At 48.9% G+C, this 19,800-nt stretch overlaps 4 protein-coding genes across 4 annotated transcripts; 2 read left to right on the forward strand and 2 right to left on the reverse strand.

Moving 5' to 3' along the window:
• Window positions 1-5,255: 5,255 nt before the first annotated feature.
• On the forward strand, window positions 5,256-7,216 carry LOC128273727 (uncharacterized). Its single transcript, XM_053011757.1, has 2 exons — window positions 5,256-5,602; window positions 5,668-7,216. Exons 1-2 carry the CDS (start codon window positions 5,256-5,258, stop codon window positions 7,214-7,216), a joined length of 1,896 nt encoding a protein of 631 aa, XP_052867717.1.
• A 7,190-nt stretch (window positions 7,217-14,406) lies between these two features.
• Window positions 14,407-15,059, reverse strand: LOC128273493 (protein BUD31 homolog). Its single transcript, XM_053011464.1, has 2 exons — window positions 14,891-15,059; window positions 14,407-14,825 (listed from the first exon to the last, which is right to left on the reverse strand). The coding sequence occupies exons 1-2, from the start codon at window positions 14,982-14,984 to the stop codon at window positions 14,485-14,487; spliced, it is 435 nt and encodes a 144-aa protein (XP_052867424.1). The 5' UTR covers window positions 14,985-15,059; the 3' UTR covers window positions 14,407-14,484.
• A 384-nt stretch (window positions 15,060-15,443) lies between these two features.
• On the forward strand, window positions 15,444-18,736 carry LOC128275731 (exosome component 10). The gene is given in 4 exon segments (XM_053014341.1): window positions 15,444-15,575; window positions 15,671-15,852; window positions 15,921-17,538; window positions 17,674-18,736. Coding segments are annotated over 4 exon segments (2,976 nt in total). The 3' UTR covers window positions 18,718-18,736.
• Window positions 18,737-18,780: 44 nt separating this feature from the next.
• On the reverse strand, window positions 18,781-19,766 carry LOC128275732 (crossover junction endonuclease EME1). Its single transcript, XM_053014342.1, has one exon. It carries the CDS (start codon window positions 19,741-19,743, stop codon window positions 18,781-18,783), a length of 963 nt encoding a protein of 320 aa, XP_052870302.1. The 5' UTR covers window positions 19,744-19,766.
• Window positions 19,767-19,800: the final 34 nt, after the last annotated feature.

Genomic DNA, 19,800 nt, shown 5'->3' on the forward strand with positions numbered 1-19,800 from the left:
ACTTTTTTAAGTAGGCAAAATTATGAATAAAACCATTTGGTTGGATTGAAGTTTTATGATTTCTAGCTTTTTATCGGCCAAACACGATATAAGCACTGTCAACTTTCTATAGCCGCACCTAATAAAATGATCAATATGCGTGGATTTTTTTCAAGTCTCAGTATTTATTATGAGGATTAATAGTCAGTTGGCTTCCCTGATCGCTGAATGACTTGGAAAATTCTGTTTGTCATACTGTTAACCCGGTTTTTCAATATTTTTCGGTTCATATGTTCCCAAGCTTCCAAAACGGATGCTTTAAGCTCGTTAATAGAGCTGTATTGCTTCCTATCCGCATAAATTTGTCTAACCAATATTCCCCAGACATTTTCAACTGGAGTTAGATCCGGAGTTCGCGCTGGCCACCCAAGCAAATTGATTTTATGGGTAGCAAACCATGTTCGAGTTATCGAACTGGTGTGAATGCTAGCATTATCTGGTTAAAAACCCAATTTTTTCGGCGGTTGGCAGCTGTAAACGGGATCAGACCATCTTCTAGAATCTGGATGTAATCGTTAGAGGCCATTTTACAAGATGTAAAAGCCAGATTGAGCTTGCCCGCAGAGCAAAACCCAAGCCACATCATCAGAGATCCTCCTCCAAAGTTACGGGTTGCGAAGTACTCCGGATCTTTGCGGAAATCGCGCCAGTAGCCTGTTAGACCATCAAGCCCATCCAAATTAACCTTTTTTTCATCAGAAAAGATCACCTACATCAAAAAACCAGAAAACGGAATTGGTTCTTTTGATATAAAATATGATCTTGAAGAAGCAGAAGAAAACCCAAAGATACCATGTCCCACCGACTTGCCATGTTCAGTTTAGCAAATTCTACACGTTTTTATTGGTGTAGTAGGCTTAGATCTGGCCCCCTGGTCATTTTTGCTCGAGTTATATTCGGGCTGTTTTGCAAAACCTTGCGGAAAGCTTCCCTGCTCTCTGGCATATCCAGTGTCGATTTGATTTTTGATAGCGATATTGTCGAATTTGACGCCAATTTAACAATGTTCCAGTTGGTTCTCATCGACATCTTGATTTTTTTCGGAGTACATTGCACAGTTGCATACCGTTTAGGATCTTTTAACTAATTACGGATCACTTTATTGGATCTCTTTATTCTACGAGCCATTTTTCGTATAGTAACACTCTCCAGCCTATATGCCTCTATCAATCCTTTTCCTTTTTTACTTAGAACACTTCCTTTTAGCATATTTAAGTAATTCACTTGCAAAACTCGTTATGAAAACTACTCTCGGAAGCAAAACTCGAAGTGCGGCTATAGAAAGTTGACAGTGCCTATATCGTATTTGATCGAAAAAAAAGCTAGAATCATAAAACTCCAATCCAACCAAATGGTTTTATTCATAATTTTGCTTACTTAAAAAAGTCCCAAAACCAGAAGACGAATCGGAAAGACGGTTTGGAAGATACGTTAAGAACGTGGGTGCGGCTATAGAAAGTTGACAGAGTGTATTATACTTCATTCGCTTCTTCATATCGCCGGAACGCCGTCAACTAACTCTATGACACATGTCGTAGTTTTATTGCAAAATAAAAAACTGTTCTCTAGGCCACCAAGGGCTTTTTGAAATAAACTGGAAGTTTTGAAATATTAACAAACCCTTCACAACATCCATGCCCTTTCAAACGCTTTGTGTACTATGAAAAACTACATCGAAACCGATTTTCAAACCCCATTCGTAACAGCATTAACGTGCTTCACTATAAACATTGATCACACTGTTAGCACGAGCCCCTCGGCAGCGTCCTGGGGCGTAAACCAGCCGAACGAGTCAAAACTCATTTGCGATCCGGGTCCGGGCCGGCGAACCCACAAAACTTCCCGCGAACGTATCGCCATAAAAATGTTAATCGATACTGCCGTGGGAGCTCCACTGTGTGTGTGTGTGTGACCGGTTTCGTTACAATTTCATTGTGTAACTTTCGACTTTGTCTTTGCCTAACGACAACATACAACATAAAACAAATCCTAAACCATACGCCGAAACAACCTCGAACCGATCTGATCTTTTTCGTTCACACCCCTGCCCATGTTGGCGTTCCCTCCCGCTCCCGGGGGCCACCACCGGCTGACGCCGAGTTTGCATCGACATCCGGCAGGAAATAGGATTTTTTATTAGTTTTCCCATCTTCGAAGCGAAAACACATTAGCCGGCTGCATCGGAGGGCGAAGGTACCGCGGCTCGGCCGGCTTGATTGGCAGCCAGGCTCTCTGGCCGGCCAGTTCCATCGATAATCTTCCGAAGAACCGAACACCGTAGTGCTTGAACTTTCGGGCCCCCCACCGACAGCCCTCGACAGTCTAAGCCACGGCCGCGAAATGGCGCTGTTTTGGATTTAAGGCCGCCTTGAAATAGACAAACTGAGACCACCGAGGTTGGGGTGCTAAGCGAAGAACGCCCGAGACAACGACCACGCACCATGGAATGCGTAAAAAACCGACCGAAAACTGCAAGGAGTCGAAGGTGACTCATCCTAGCTGTCGCTCAGGAAAGGTTGACTGTCGATTGGAAACCGAAACCGAACTCGGAACCCGATGTGGTGAATTAGAGACACTTTGGGCAGCAAGGACCCCGATTTGTACTACACAATAGTGGCCGGTGGTCCGTGCGCACGGTGTATAATGGTGTTCCACCTTTGGCGAAAGAAACCGTCATTCGCGAGCTGGGTCGTGAACGCATGGCCCGAAAGTGGCTTATAAATTTAATGCCCCGGACGATTCCCCAAAATCCGCATTTGCTGTCAAATTTATGTGATCCTCGGTAGCGATTTACGAGCGACGAGCGACGGCTTTCGACGAACCGTTCGGCGGGAAAACAGATAAATGACGAAGCACCACCCGCCACTAGGGCCGGCTTTAGCTTCGAAATCCGAACCGTGTGTTCCGTGTTGTCAGCACCCTCAGCTCCGGCGAGCTCCGAACCGAACCGGCAGGCGTACGCAATTTGCAAGTCCGAATTTTACAGACCAACTGCCGGCCATAGTTGCGGGGATGTAAGTTCAGGACTGCCCATGGTTCCTTTTTTCTGCCTTCCTCTCTCTCACGCTCTCCATCCAGAAGAGCAGCGTGGGAGCGGAAACAGCAGGAGATTAGAGCCGAACAACTGTTGCTCGGTACGCGACGGGGACATTTGCACAATGGTACCATCGGTAAAAACCCATCCCACGTACAGTCCCAAAAAAGGCGGCCAATCGAATTTTGTCACCCGTACCACCGGACTTGGCGCGACTTTTCGGTTCGCAAACTAATGCCCGGCATTCCCCGGCCGTTTGCCTGCATGGCAAGTAATTAAGCGACAGGGCGGGCCGGGATTTTGCAGGAGCTCGTTCCGCCGGAAACGGCATAACCGGTTGGCCAATACTTTGTGCCGGTTCACTAAATTAAATTCCATTCGATTGTGTTTGATGATGATTGCCGTAAGCCATTCAACAGCTGCAGCAGCTTCGGGCAGCTTCGTGTGTGGGTGCATCGATGTGTGCCAAACTGGCTGCAGTTTTACGCCTTTTTTGGCTGCATAATCTGCCCGATTTCAGTGACGGAAATCGATCGGACTATTTTGTGTAGGTGAGACAAAAAGCAATCATCGAGCCAGCACGCCATTTGCCAGCGATTTGCCGGCGCGGCTCGATGCTCAGCGCTCTTCGCAATTTAGCCAGAAGTGGCAGGACATAATTGAATCAATAATTCCTCAACACGATGTAGTAAACTACAACTACTTTTGCAATGTCAACTACAACTACTTTGCAACTTTGTGGCATAGAAATAGCATTTATCTACCAGCAGAAATAGCAAATCAACCGTTATCGAACGGTGAATGTAGTAGGCCAAGCAGCTTCATCGCCGGCTAAACTTAGTTATTACATATGCATTAAATAAGTTATACAAATATGTTGAATATTGTATGTATTGCTTAATTACTATGCTATATCTGCACTATAAAAATTTTTTTTTAATATAAACGTGTCTCAAATCATTCTTAGTCACCTTCATATTTGAATTTTATCATAGCTATACACGAGTCCACGACACCAGGAGTTTCGAGCAAACCAAAACAATTACTCAAAGTCATTCTTTGTATAAAGATAGGGCAGGAAGAGCGTTCATTAAGATTGGAATTTAAGTCCTTACACTGACTCCCATAAGATGGTCGTTACTGAGATTGTCAGGGTTTCTACATTCTCAAATCAATTCGCCAAAAAAGCTTTACAATCCGGTACAGAGCCATTGTGTCTGTTAGCTGTTCCTGTACTCAGTAACACGTGTTCTCCGGGCACTCGCGTTGCCCGGATACACTGCATTCACCGTTGTGTTTCGTTTTATCGAAAAGGATGCGAGACGAGAAACAGAAACAAAAAATATTTATTGCTTCGTTCTCACGATCAAATTATAGCAATTTTATTTTTCGTCACGGCTTCGCGTTATTGAGGTTCACCGGGCGCTGCGCAGGCGGCAGCAGAAGAGCTATGGGTTCCAGAAACGGCTGGCAATTTATTACATCTTACGCTATTACGCCCCTAACGAGTGCGTTATTACTTAGCGTTCGGCGTCTACGACACACGGACCATCATTTCATTTTCTCCGGCCATCCGAGAGAGGGAGAGAGAGAGAGAGAGAGAGGCTGATACAGCCAAATGGCAAATGGCAGTGAAAATGTTAAACGGGCTGGTGATAAACGTGATCATTCTTTTTCTTCGCCAATAACTCCATGAAACCCGCTGGCTGTAAAAACATCGAACTGGGCAGCGGCCAGTAATGTAATAACAAACCGACGGGCATGGCGTCCATCGCTGTGTGAGCCTTTCGCACTGTCGCGATTATTAAGCGATGAATCGTCGGCAGCCGCAACCGAGCAGCAGCGCGGAGTTACGCGTTTTTCTGCAACCACCAACTAACGGTACACGGAGCACGGCAAGGCCTCAACGCAGCAAGCGTTTATCGCTGTCCACGCCGGTCGCTCCTATCTGAACCAAAACAACATGCCGCCACGGACGACGCAAAACCGCGCTTATCGTGTTGGGTCCCCAACCTGGGGACCAACCTGGGCACCGCACACCAGAGCACGATTGAGTCACCGGTAGGTGTGAAGTATCGTTTTCGATAACGATTCACGTAGTTTCGCGATAGCGCAGCGGTGAGTAGGCGACGACGAGTTAACGTTTCGCCCGACCCAGTAGCGCCGCGAACCTTCAAACGCAATGGACACTCTGGACGGTGTACCCCGATCGGTGCTTGGCCGCCCGGTCAAGACGCGGACGCAAATTGTGATGACCTTCCTGGTGCCGGTGATCTTCGAGGCGATGGTGTACATCGTGCTAACGACGGCCGACGTGCTGGTGACGATCGAACACTTCCGCAACGGGAACACCGGCTGGGGCTGGACGACGCTCACGCTTATCTGGCTGCCGTCCATCGTGTGCTTCTGCTCCATCGTGTCGACCCCGGAGCGGTGGCCGGAGCAGATTGGGTGCGACGAGCGAACGCAGAACTTTTTGTTCAAAAACTGCGCCATACTGCTGTTCTTCCCGCTGGCTGCCCTCAATCGGTAGTGGCTTCCGGTTTGTTGCTGTTTGGGTTCGGTGACGCTGAGTTGTGTTTCTCTTTCCGTAGCTTCAATCGGCGCATCTTCTGGAGCATCGAGTCCCTGTTCCACGAGAAGGGCTCGTACGGGAGAGCGCAATCGGTGGCGAAGATCTTGGAAACGTCACCGTGTGAGCTGTACCACTTCCTGCAGGCTTTCCTGCAAGCGGCCCCACAAATGCTGCTCCAGCTGTACATTCTGCTGCGCGACGGAACGTTCCGCAACTACGACACGGTGACGGCGCAGGTGATCAGCGTGGTGTTTTCGTTCCTCACGATGGCCACCATCATCACCACCTATCAGCGGTTCGAGAGCCAAAAGATCGTGGGCCGCTGCTACCCGTGGAGCACGACGGAGCAGACGTGCGCACGGCGCAAACACTTGCTTCGCACGACGAGCACCGCCGAGAGTGTGCTGGCCGCCGCCGCCACAACGCCTTCCATCGCGCCGGAAGCGGACCCGATCGTGCCGACCATTATGCGCAACTTTTACTCCAAGTTCGGCGGAGACCTGCCTGCGGAGGATACCGGGTCGTTGGAGAGTATCGGACCACCACCGCTAACGCCGGGCACCCAGCGCAAAACGCTAAACGTGGACGCGAGCAACTTCGATCGGCAGCAGTCGAAGGGATACCGTGATCCATACGGGTACAATTTCACCGACGACGACAAAGTAGGCATGGTGACGGTGGACACGGTGGACCACAACTCTGGCCGCGCACCGCGAGCTGGCCGTGGCGTTAGCTTCAAGCTTCGCGATACCGAGGAGGAACTGTACGCGATGGAACAGTACCTGCGCAGCACGGAGGACCTGCAGCACATCGGCGAGGCGGACAGCGACGATGAGTACCTGAAGCCGGACAACTTTGACGCGGTGCCGAAGCGGACGGCTCCACCAGCGCCGGAAGCGAACGTGTTTCACCGGGTGTCCGTGTACCGGAACATGCTGCTCCACAACGCGGAGACGTTCATCAAGGACAGGGTACCGCGGCTTCCGGAGAAACTGTTCGACCACGGACCGCCGTCGACGGTGCTCGACGAAACCGACGGCGACCGGCTCTCGTTGCCATCCCGCCGCCGGACCATCGTCGGGCTCGAGCAGGACGACATGGTTGGAAAGGCGGTAACGTTCGTCGGCTGGGTGCTGTTCCTGCTGATGCGCATGCTGGCACTGTCGACGTTCTACGTGTTCTTCCCGCTGTACTTCTGGATGCTGTGCGCCAACCACTACCTGCTCATGATCGCCTGCATCGTGTACGAGGTGCGGACCCACGAGAAGCTTGAGCGCTACTTCTTCTACCTCTACCTCGCCTACATCTACGTGTTTTCGCTGCTCGAGTTCAAGATCCGGTTCGTCCACGTGCGCTCGTGGTACGTCGGCTACATCGGGATCGTGCTGCTCGAAAACGTGGCTATGCTGGTGGTGTGGTACAACCTGGGGACGTTCGAGTCGTGGTGGTTCCACTTCCTGCACTACGTCATCATCGCCAGCGGTGCGCTGAGCGTGATGTGCTTCCTTTTCTATTACGCCTTCCTGCGCCCAAAGGACAAGGTGCTGTTCGTCAATGAAAATCCGTAAACCTTCGCCGGCGCCTAGTGATGCGCGCTCGGCCCTTTCTCTTTCACACACACTCGGTGGTCTCTCTGGCCTCGGTCGGTTGAAGTTCGGAACTCTGGGCGAGCGAGCCAATAACCTAGCCAGGACATGTGCTTCCTGTCAGTATTTATTTGTTGCGACAGTCAAGCTGAAAATCCGGCTGGCGGCTTTGGACTGTGAAGATTTGAAGTTGTTTTTGATAAATCATTAGTCCATTAGTCCTGCCGCAGGATATGTTATTTGTAACTTAAGAATAGAGTAGTCTAAGGAATAAACATACACACACATTTTCACCGGCAAGAGTGGTGTTAAATGAAATCTTCCGGTAGTTTCTGGATTGTTCTGAAATTCCCGAAGCCATTCCGTAAGTTGTTCTATCGGGACAAGATCTATACGTTTTGCGTAAAGTGCTCATCCTGCCCATCGTTATCGCCATCGTGGCACCATTACTACAAACTTTGCCCATTTTAATTCATTCCCGGTTTCAGGTTCCGGCGCACGTGACAATTTAACTGCGGCTAATCAAGCGATCAAAACCAAGCGCGGCTTCAATTACGATATGTGTGGCCAAGCAGAAAAGAGACATTACAGCGACACCCGTACTCGTACTTGACTATCGAATCCTTTTTTCTGCGTTTCCACCAGGACCCACAGTTTAACGACTTTGGTGCTGGCGCTTGGCGTCAGCGCCAAGGAAACCCGGTGTCATCGTGACTGGAATTTCGTGCCACGGGTCTTCAAAACGCTTTCCGAGTTCCGGAACGGCACGCTATCGTAATATCCTTAAAATTAACAACCTACACCCGATAATGCTACAGTCGCTGGTGCAAGGATTCTTCGGCTGGGTTTTTGTCTCGCTCGAAGCAAGGCCCATAACCTCTCCCCAGCACCACGGATGACATCCCAAAACTTCCGATTGACGGAAAAAACGCGAAGGGACTATTAAAATGATTTACTGTTACTGCGGCGGACCGTGTATGGTGGTGGGCGCTCGTTTTTTTCCGTTCGCCACCGACGCGAGCAGGGATCGTAATGTTTTAATCTATTAAATTGATTAGAGATAAATATTTTATGGACGCTTGAATCAACTTCAGCAATCGACACACGACACCCGCGACCTCCGTCGTCGATTGCCGTGCCGCCGAGACGCGTGCTACTAATAGGAAAATTCACACATAGCCACCGAAAACGGCCGTATGTCTGATTGAACCCCGTCGGGGAACCCCTTGCCACCCGTCGAAGACTTCCGTCCGGGAAGTGTTAAACGGAACGATGGCACCACCACGCGAACGTCTCGCCGCCCTGTCCTTGCTGCGTCGGATAGCGTTATGAATCGTTTCTTTTATTCTGCGCCTGGCACCGAAGCGCTAGCCGAACCAGGACAACGTCGGAATTCCAAATCCGTTACGAGACGCGCTCGGTCGCGCGCTTAATGTGACGCAATTGAAACGGGGTCCCGAACGAGTGTCGGATACTGCCCGCCAGTCGCGGAAACGGAAACTCGGGCTCGGGCATGGAATCTGGCACGAAATAAGCCCATCGCGCACTGCGCCAGTCGCAAAAGTCGCAAAAATGACGTTTTTATTACACAGCTGATGTCTTAAACTTACACTCAAAAGCACCCGAGCCAAGAAGTATTAAAATTCAGCGATTTCTTCATATCGCATCTAATGGGAGTACAGAAAGAGGTTATGGGAAAAGTTTGGGGCCTTCTTCAACAAATTTCGTAAGTGATTATTTCTTTTCACGAGTCTATGAAACAAGTGTTAATCTAGAGCTTAAATGTAGCACCGGAGCCACCAGGCTCAAAAGAACGCTAATCCCTTGGAAATTCACCGAACGCATGGCAGAAAAGTTACCAAAAAAATCTTCTTAGAACTTTAGAAATTAGTACGTTTGTCAACATTTGAGAAGGGATAATCTCGTTGTTAATCATATTTTACAAGCTAGGTGGTAAATTTTTAGACCAACAAACAAACTGAAAATTTTGTTTTTGACGTTATACAAAAATTCGAACAAAGGACCAAAAACAGCCTAAGCTGAACCGTGAGCTCTACAATTATCATGTTTTAGTACGTACAGTAAACTTTTTCTTTACACAAGTTCTTTTAATTTCTCTTCCGATACAAACACGCATGAGGATGTTCGATTGAACCATACGCCAAGGACAGGGAAACAATTTATGGGAGCCGTCATTGATTTGGTTTGCTCGCGAAATCACTTTTCCATTGTGCACCGCGAACCGCGAAAAAGGTTCTAAGGGGCACGCGCACAGCCCACCGCATGTCACAAAAATACCCATTAATAATTTGTTATGAAAGCAATAAGAATTCCAAATAAAAATAATCTATGCCGTATCACATCGAAAACCCACCGACCGCCCAGACCCTGAGCATCAGCATTTCTTCCACAATTATTCCAGCGCTGACTTTTGTGACTACGTGTACGTGTGTGTGTGTTTTTGTGTGACTTCCGGCTCGCGAAGCAAACCGGAAGCCGGTTCTATTCATTGCTCTCCGCTCGCTTGGTATTATTGTGCAATAGCTTATAGCTTGACGTCCACCAGCGGGCGGCCCCTCGTTTGGATTGGCTTCCGGCGCCCGCGCCGCGGTGTAAGGAGAGAAGACATTCCAGTTAAACATTCGATAATCCTTTTTGCCATTGACAATGGCTAATAACGATTGCGGAGCCATCGCCATCGGCTTTGGTCGCCACGCACCGACGTCGAGAGCGGTCGGTTTGCGCTGGTGGAGAAAGGGCCAACGCGCCAACGGTGGCCGGTGTCCAGGGGGTCCTGGGTAATCCTGGGCGCAAGGACAAAAGGCGAAGGAAGCCAACGCAAACCAACGTTTGCGATAGTTATCCTCCGCGGACGCGAGCACGGGGTACGGGCCGATGGCCGCGGAGGAAGTACTAGGCGGCCACTCGGAGATAAGAACAACCCATCGTCAGAGCTGTCCTTCCCGGCGAACCACTTCTCAGAAGGGTGACACTGAGCCCCCGTTAGCGGTGAGGGGCGACTGTGGCTGAAATCATAACGGCCGGCGGAGGATGGAAGGCACCGGGTGCATCGATTTCCGCTGCCGAAGAATGGCGTCGTTGCGATGCTGCGAAGGAACGGCCGAAGGAGTTGGAAAAAAAGACCACTTTGATCCAACTTTTTCAATAACTAATGGATTATGGGTGTTTTTTTATCAGAATTGGAAAGAGAGAGATAGTGAAAACGGGAGAGACGGTCACTTTGGAAAATCATGTCGCACGTCACAAGTCTTGGCGATGTAGACTTCTCCACGACTGGAAGGCTACGAGAAGTGTAAGGCTAGGATAGCATAGTGTGTTTTTGCTTAGCCGTCACTCCCAACGTTCAATCCACAATGTATGATGCATTTTGCGGTTACACACTCGCCCCAACGATCTCACCGCATTGACTTATGGGCAGACCTTATCGACGTGAACGAAAGAATCAGTTCGCATTGATACGTACCCACTCGAACCCACCGTGCCATCGGACGAAGAAACAATCAGTTTGGCACCCATCCGAACGGATCGGAATAGTGGCGTTGTCCACGGTTGACCATTCCGGCCCAGTCAGTAGGGAAGGCAACGTTTGCTCAGGGCAGCGGGCCAAACTGGGAACCATTGTCTCACTGAAGCAAGGAACCATCGTGGACGAGCATCACACTTGCCAATGACTAGAGCGTCTGGGGTGACAGGCGAAAAACTCTGGACACGCTCTATAAGTTCCTTAAAACACTTCAAGGACTAAACGTTCCTTGCCAAATAATTATCATACCTACAACATAAAATGTAGCAGCATATCGGCAAACAAGACAAGGATTACTTTATTACCATCGATTGACAACCGCGTACAGCGTCCGTCAGTTTCCCGAGTAACTCCAGCATAGTTGTAGCACTATCCACAGTATCGAGCGAGACTGGAGAAATTCGATGCCAGTTTTGCGGTGCTTGCACAGCAAATGTCCGAATAGCCAGGGGCTGCAAGTTGTCCATCTAAAATATCGGAGGATTGACACAAAAAATAATACATCTGTAACCGATTTTTGATGTTTAGGGACCAAAAAGAACCATACCATTTACATACCACGAACTTTGCAATCCATGCGGCCGCAGTTGTAAACCGGACACTGCCTCGACCGTCTATCGCTCTGCACAGCCACACGGCAGCCCTGCCGGACTGTCGAACGGTGGCCTGCCCGTACGTAATCCGGAACGGATAACAAGCCCGGCTTGCAGAGAACGAGCAGTGAAACGGTAAAAAAGTTAATGCTATCATTACCAGGGGCAACAGAGAGCGCACCATGTGCCGGGCGACTGCAGAACAGTTCTTCTGCCCATACCCGTGTAAACCTACCCCGCACATACCCAGTGTACACATTTCGACAGCCATCGAGCATGGTCCAGAACGATGGCCACGACATCGAGGAGAAGGAAGTTCGAACGTATAGCATATTCTTCATTCTGCATCCCCGGCGAAGAAACGCCACCGCTCATTGTAGTACGTATGATATGACCTAAATTTTACTGCTGTTTCATACTGTTTGGCAAGCTAGTTAGCGTTATGGATCATGGTAAAATGTTTGGTTTTAGGATACTTTACATCCGGCGATCGGCAAAATATCGTGGCCCCTGTGTGTCAACCGGCTTTCCTGGTCCGGCGCGTCCGCGGCAATCGGAAATCATTACCTTTGACCAGCCGACCGTACTCATCCTTCTTCCATCGGCCTTTCCATTATTCATTACCTAGTGGCACCGTAGCGATGGACCGATTCTAAACCACTAGCTACGTGAAAGAAGGTGTTCCACTGTTGCACCGTTCGCCTTGCGATATGCTCCGATAACTGTTTTGGCCCACACAGGAACCAACTTTCGCCGTGCATAATTTTTATAACCGCAATAGTTTTCCACGCACGTCAATTTTCTCGGTCTTTGCGGTTATGGCGTTACACAGTGATACGCAAACATGGCCGCAATTCAAGTATCCGTCACTAGCAAACACTTCATTGGCCACTTAATTTATCCCTATTTCGCTTCCGTTTGCCTGCCTGTGTCCCTTCCTTCCTGGTATGTGTGCGTGTGTGTGTGTGTGGGGCCGCTTCCGATGGATGGACGCAATGGATGATAGAAAATCCGCCAGTAATGGGTAGGATTTCTTCTGCTAATACCAGCCCACTCACCGAGGAGGTTTGCCGGGTGCGGTGGACTTTAGGCCCGCAACCGAACCCAGCTGGCGCTTCCTAATGAAGTTTGTCCAAATATTGACCGTTTTCCTGTACGTAATGTTGCTTCTTCCCAGCTCATGACTGTCGCCGACCGGTTTCGGGAGGATGTTGGCAATGGATGGATTTGCCTTTCTCTTCCCCATGTTGACTGGGAAATGGCCTGGGAGGGCCTTGCGGTTTGACATGGTGCGGAATATACGCCCGAGTCGAGGTGGCACTAGATGACAAGTAGAAGCCGCTGGACAATAAGTCGTTAAATTGACCAATCGAGTGACAATGATGAAGACCATCGTTTAAGCGCTATGTGAAGCTAAACGTCCCATTCTCGTCACCTTGGGGCTCCTGTGACCGGTATCATTATCCAGCCTCGTTACGTTTAGCTTCCAGCACCTTGCGTTGAAATGAGAACCATGTGAGATTATGTTAGGAAATGTTAGCATCTGGAGCAACAATCAAACCGGTATCCTCTTCGGCATGCTTATAAACATTTTCAACCATGCCAGCAATTAAGTTTATAAGCTCGACAACTGGAGACATCACATTTTACAAAACACTAATTATAACATTGTGACATTGTGACACATTGTGCGAAAACGATCGAACGATCGAGCGCGTAAAATCCTGTCTTCATAGCCAGGTCGTCACAAACACCAACGTGCAAACACTATGGGCCTCTGAGCGCCTTTTTTCAAACGGGGAAAATTACAAAATAGCTCAGTTTGCGGTTTTAAAAATACAACGATGTTAAAATTTGCAAACCAATTTTGTAAAACTCTAAGAAACTGTTGTTACTCCATGTGCATATTTGTGAGCACATACCGCAAAAAATAATCAAACCTACAACGCATTTTTCGCTCCACATGTTTGGACGAGTTCTCTAGAAACTTCTCTTTAACGAACAATTCCAAACCGCCAATCTTCGATATCACTAACACCGTTGCAAGTTAGTCTATAAATTTCACATCACGGTTAGCTCAGTTCTCAGTCGAAGGACAAAAGTAACTACGGAGGTTGTCTGCTATTAATTGCTGCGTGGAGAACATTGGAAGTTTTCAGAAATTAACCATTGGTTTACAATAATCAGTCCGTATTCTACAGTAACAATGCCGAAGGTGAATCGTACAAAGAGTAAGATACGCCAGGAGATAAATCCAGGTGGTACTGCTCAGGTGCGCAATAGTGCGAAGTTTAACCGAAAAGTGGTGGCCAAACGCCGTGCTAACGGGCGGCCATTGGCTCGAGACTCACAAGGGGAATGCATGTCGGAGGACGACCAGCGAACGGCAACCGAGAAACTTCTGCGTCAGCATGTTGCTCGGTATCCTTATACGCATGCGAAACTGGAAAGTTTGCTTAGAGTGTTCCAATACTATTTGCCCAACCTTCCGAAAGATGCGAAGACTTTCTTGGCTAAGAAAAAGACAGAAACATCTTAGACCGGTGTCAAAATGATGGTAAGTTTGATTTAGTTATTCCTTAAAACATGCGTTCACCCACCACAGCATCGAACGAAATGTTTGCGGTGTATTGTATAGCCCAATTAAACAATCCACTCTTACTTTGTAGCACTTACTATTGGTCGCAACATCCCGTGGACACCTGGAAGCATCGTGCAAGAAGACAGCGACGGCCAGCTACAAAAACATGGAATTTGATAATCAACGTTCAACATAAAGCTATCCATAACCTTCAAAACGCAACACAATCCCCGGCGAACCAACTTTTGATGTCGGAAAACACGTCTAATCAATTCCATAGTTAAGGATACTCTTGAAAATATGGATCTGCACGGTTACTAACAACTTCAGACTTTTCCTATAACCCTTATATCTCAAATATAATCCATTTCCATGTTCCAATTTGTGTTCGTTTCTCTTAGCGTGGTAGAAAGAGGAAAGAAAAGCTAATTTCACACAAGTTTTCAATCCATACAATTTTAATCAAGAGAAGATTTAAGAGCTTGGTCAGTTACATGCAATTTTAAAACTAGAGACAGCCGGCACACTTCCTTTATCCTGAGCAGCCTCGACATCCGCAATGCACACACTCGACAACTCGTCCCTCTTCAAGCTTCGACTTCGGCACCCGGCAGATACAGTTCGTGCCAAAGTTTGTGTCCCTGGTCTGTATGCAGCGCAGGCAGCAGAGGTTCTCGTACCCTGACTTTTTCCACTTCGCTATCAGGTTACCGTCCGCAATCTTTTCCTTCAAGCAGTAATCGTACAACTCCCTGCTGATAGCTTTTCGGCGATAGAACAGGTCGTAGATGTAACGCGACTTCTGATGATGTATTTTGAAGATGGGCCATAGCGACTCCGTTATTCGTTTTCCTTCGTGTGGTTCCGTTTCGGCTGAAAAGCAATGAAATGGTTGGGTCCCGGATTATGAAACTCCACTCCAACACAATGTTCGTTACCTTCGCGCATTTTTTGCTCCAGCTCTTCTAGCGTGGGTTCGATGAGTTCCCATCCTTCCGGAGGTTGTTTTCTGCTTCTTCGCACTTTGGGCATTGTAGTTTACACAAAGAAAAAACACCAAACCAAACGCTATTTTCAAGAAGAACAATGAATTCAGTAGGACGCGCGTTTACCCGGAACACTGCAAAACAAACCGGTGACGTTTCTCTAGTTCCGATGATGCTATAAACTGTCAAACGCTATAAATTGCAAAATATATTCGCTTTCCAACATTCTTATAATATTTGAACAAACCATGAAATGTAATCATACATAGTATTATATTACAGTATTATACATATTTACGGTGGGGCAATGTAATAATCTGCCGAAAATTCACAGCAATTTTGAAAAGCAGTCAAGCACGCAGTCTCTGCAGCAAAAAGGCCATGTTTTGATTCCTGACAGCCATTTGACAGCTCGTTCTAGCCACAAAAATGTGCTCTTGAAATCTGCCTCTGCGAACAACGTTTTTCCGTGGTTCGCTAAATAGTCCGTGTCATTGTAGCCAAAATGACCGATAAAACACAAAGGAAACACAAGACTATTGACCTGACGGAGGACGATGTCGGGGCCAGCACTTCGAAAAAGAGGCCACGAGCAGAAATTTCAACGAGCGGCAGCCGTGTCCATCAGCTTTGCGAGGTGTGTACCGCAGATCGTTCGCCTTCGCCAGATAGACGACGGCGCGAAGGTCGGATACAGATAAATATTTTGCTGCGTGTTTCGTTTCGATACAGGAAGGACAAAAAGCAATCATGGAAGGGGTAAAGGCGGTCAATGCGATGCCGTCGGGGAAATCGCGCGATCTGTACGCAACGCACCCGTCGTTTATCAAAATCATGAACTCACATGCCGCCAACCTGATGGGTATAATATCGGACGTGCTCAAAATGCAGGGAGTCAAAGGAAACATAGAGCTGTAAGTGGGCAAACATCGTGACCATTCGTATCGCGAGGGGCTAAAAATGTCATTCTCTTTCTCGACAGCCGCGATCCAGAGGAACAGTTGGAAATGATTCAAGATTTTAACGACAACATGCTGGAGCGAATACACAGTAACCTGGATGAAATGACCGGGATCAAGAAAAAAATTCCGACAGAGCTGGTGCAGAAGGAGATACAGGTAGCACCGGAGCCCCGCTATCGGCTAAGCGGGGCGTGGAACGAACAGGGCAAAGCCTCGCCGATAAAAGCCACGCTCATCACGGGCACGAACATTGCACGGCCGCAGGTGAACTTCAAAACTCCGATCGATAATTCGGCGAACAATCCGTTTGTGCCGCGCATTCGTGACAAACCCAACTCCGTGAAACCGTTGGCCGTGTTGCCGGAGTACGATGAGGCCGGTAATATCGTTAATTACCTACATCCGTACGAGTTTGAGCTTGATCGCTTCCAACCGTCCAAGAACGTGTTTGAACCCGTTGCACCCCAGGAACCAGCAGCGCTTGCCGTAACCGAGTTGGTGTTCATCGATCGTGATTCCCAGCTGGAATCGTTACTGCGCGATCTGAAGGCAGTCGAGCTGATAGCGATCGATCTCGAGCATCATTCGTACCGTACTTTTCAAGGGTTCACGTGTTTGATGCAGCTCTCAACGCGCACAAAAGACTACATCATCGACACGCTTGCGTTGCGCGACGATCTGCACGTGCTGAACGAAGTGTTTACCGATCACCGCAAGCTGAAAGTGTTGCACGGGTCTATCAACGATATCGAGTGGCTGCAGCGCGATCTAGGGCTGTACATCGTGAATATGTTTGACACGGCGGAAGCGGCCCGTGTATTGCAGTTCTCACGCCTTAGTCTACAGTTTCTGTTGAAGCACTACTGCAATACCGATACCGACAAAACGTTGCAGCTGGCCGACTGGCGAATGCGGCCCCTGCCGGAGAGTTTCGTCGAATACGCGAGGAAGGATACGCACTATCTGCTGTACATTTATGATCGCATGAAGAACGATCTGCTCGAGAAAGGGGGCGAAAGTTTGTTGCAAACGGTGTACGATAAATCGACTTTCCTCTGCAAACAACGTTACCAAAAGCCGGTTGTCAACGAGGAAACGATCATGAACATCTATCGTCGATCGCGCTACGTCTTTGATCATCGACAGAAGCACGCGTTCCGAGAGATTATTTATTGGCGCGATAAGATCGCCCGTGAAGAGGACGAATCGCCAGGCTATGTTTTACCGCAGCACATGGCGCTCGACATTGCGTCCAAATTGCCGCGGGAAATGCAAGGAATTATTGCATGCTGTACGCCTGTTCCTTCCCTGGTCCGTCAGAATCTTCACGCGCTGCATCAGATCATGCAGCGGGCACGGGAGTTGCCGAAAGAGAGTCAGAAGCAATCGGTGGCCGTCGAGCAACGTGCCGACGATCGCCATAGAATACAGACGATGTATGACATCAACAATCCGCTCGTCTGTCCCCACGACGACGTGGGACGGCTGGCCTACGCTACGGAGGGATCCAATCTTCCCACGCTGCTGGGAGATTTATCGAGCGGCTTCAATCGAAATGCCTCCGTTGGGTCGGGACCGGTGAATGCGTGTTCGATGAAGCACGCACCTGACGTAGGGGTATTCGAAAGTGTCAAGACGGTAAGTTCATTACTACTGGACCGATAAGAAAGATTTTCATAGAGTTTAAAAAGTCTAATTAACCGTTTCGATACACTTTCTAGCGCCCAATCAATGCACTTGGGAAAACGGAACCACGGGTCCCCCAACAGGTAGGCAATCGATTATTGCAATAATGGAGGACATGTATTGTAACATGTACATGATTTTTTACAGCCAACAGATCACGCCGGTTTGCGGGAGAAAGAAAACCTCAGCTATGAGCAAAAGAAATTCAATACACCGTACGAGCGGTATCTGGAAACCTGCCGCCTGCGTGGCCTGAAGGAACGCAAAGAGGCGGAGGAATATCGGAAAAAGTTCCAACCTCCCAAGGTTGAACCTGACATTGCTCCTGTGGCGGAATCATCACTTAGTAGTCAGATGATAAACAACGACAAGAAGAATGGCAAATGCGCGGAACTATCAAACGAGGAAATACACCGAAAGGTTCCGCCAGCAGCCGCTCTAACGCTGAAACAACTGAAGCACCGTGAGGAGGCAAAGGAACGGGCCGCCGCCACTCTAACGACCAAACAAATGAAACGCCAAGAAGAAGCAAAAGTACGCAACGCGATAGAATCCGGCGAAAAGCTTTGCTTCAACGGTGCAACCGTCGTCTCCCCTGCGGGAAGCGGTAAATCAGCCAGAAAGTCGTTCCCACTGGAAATAGATGTGAGCGGCACATCCGCGGAGCTGAACGAAGACACAATAGACAGTGGACGCGATGTGAAAGTACCGCACATGGAACCGTACAAAGATCCTTTCAAAACTCCCAAAGAGGACGACGCACGGAACAAAGATTGGAATTCGGAAAAGAAGAAAAACCGGAAATCCAAACAACGCGCTTTGCGTGCCGCTAGAGGAGGATTGAACACGGGAGCAGAACGGCAAACCTCCAACAAGCCGGTGCCGTTCGATTACGACAATGTCGATTTCAGCCGCTTCAAGGGAGGCTCCAGACCGTACGCTCCGGCAGGCAAGGGAAAACGTGGTTCTGGTATGGGTTTTGGTCTTGTCGATCCAACTCCCGGCGGTACTAGCGAGGGGGGTTCCGGTCTACCGCGCCAACTGCATCCCAACAGCCGATTAGCGAAGGGAATCAAGAAAACCCAAAAGCTGTTCAACCTGAGCAGCACCACCAATATGAAACGTAAATAGTAATCTTTCGCCCGCGAAGAAGAAACACCGAGAATAAAATTTCAAATGTAAACACTTTTCTATTCAAAGCTCTTGCGTAGGGTTCGTGGCTGTGTACAATAAATAGATTTTACGGCTCAACTCGGGGCCTATCCGGCGGGCACTCGCTGCAATCGGGCCACCCGCCCGACGGATCGTAATCGGTGCGAGCAGGTTCGGGGCTGCTTCATCGCCAGCGTCACGAAACGCTTGCAGTAGAGCGTTCAGGGTCGGATACGCACCTAGAATGGCCTCGGCAATCTCGAGAGTCACTGACGGCACCTTGATGAGTTGGGCCTGGAAGAGCTGCTGCAAACCGGCCGTTCCTTCCACCCGGACACAGCCTTTCTTTTCGTTGCCAAAGTACTGGTCGCCCTGCTCACTGGCATACCGATCCGTTTGCTGCTGTTTGTACGGACGTTCCGCAATGCTACGGGCAAGCTGCGACACAAAGGTGGCCACTTGTTCCGCCGTTTCTAGCAGCTGATGCGAAACATCCTCGAAGAGTTGCACCTCCGTAAGTGCATGTTCCGTTTGTCGGCGGCCAACGCTGCCACGGTTCGCTCGACAGTAGCTAACCAGGCCGAAAACGAGTAAACTGAGTCGTTTGTCCACAGTGGCCGCCCGTAGTTGTTCCTTTACGGTACGCACGATGGTTAGCAGCTCGTAGTTGCGCACGTACGAAAGAAAAGTTGCCCCATCGAGCAATAGTACGGCAAAAGGTTCGTCGATACGTGTTTCCGTTACGGCACCCGTTGTGGACACCGTCGAGGGAACGGTGCGGTAAAAAGTAACGGTCGAAGGGGTCGGCTGCGGTTCCAACTCGTACTTGCAGCCCAGCTCGGTAAGTTTAGGTAGTACCTGGGAACCGTGCGGCTCGCGGAGAAAGTCCGGATCGATCACGGCGTGAAGGAATTTGTTGCAGTGGCCCGGTTTCTGATTCCTTTGTTCCTCATTGTAGGCGAGCCGTTTGAGGCGATCCGGATTCGATTGCGTCGACCTGGGCATTTGTTTTGGATTCAAACGGTCGAAAATCTAGGCAAACTCTGTTGACAAACAAATTTA

The sequence above is a fragment of the Anopheles cruzii genome, chromosome 3 (genome assembly GCF_943734635.1).
Source record: "Anopheles cruzii chromosome 3, idAnoCruzAS_RS32_06, whole genome shotgun sequence".
Lineage (NCBI taxonomy): Eukaryota > Metazoa > Arthropoda > Insecta > Diptera > Culicidae > Anopheles > Anopheles cruzii.

Bases quoted from the DNA above. Each gene is read 5' to 3' on its own strand.
- LOC128273727 (XM_053011757.1), top strand. From the start codon at position 5,256: ATGGACACTCTGGACGGTGTACCCCGATCGGTGCTTGGCCGCCCGGTC. The intron at 5,603-5,667 runs GTAGTGGCTTCC...CTCTTTCCGTAG, and splicing joins CCGCTGGCTGCCCTCAATCG to CTTCAATCGGCGCATCTTCT.
- LOC128273493 (XM_053011464.1), bottom strand. From the start codon at position 14,984: ATGCCCAAAGTGCGAAGAAGCAGAAAACAACCTCCGGAAGGATGGGAA. The intron at 14,826-14,890 runs GTAACGAACATT...ATTGCTTTTCAG, and splicing joins GGAGCAAAAAATGCGCGAAG to CCGAAACGGAACCACACGAA.
- LOC128275732 (XM_053014342.1), bottom strand. From the start codon at position 19,743: ATGCCCAGGTCGACGCAATCGAATCCGGATCGCCTCAAACGGCTCGCC.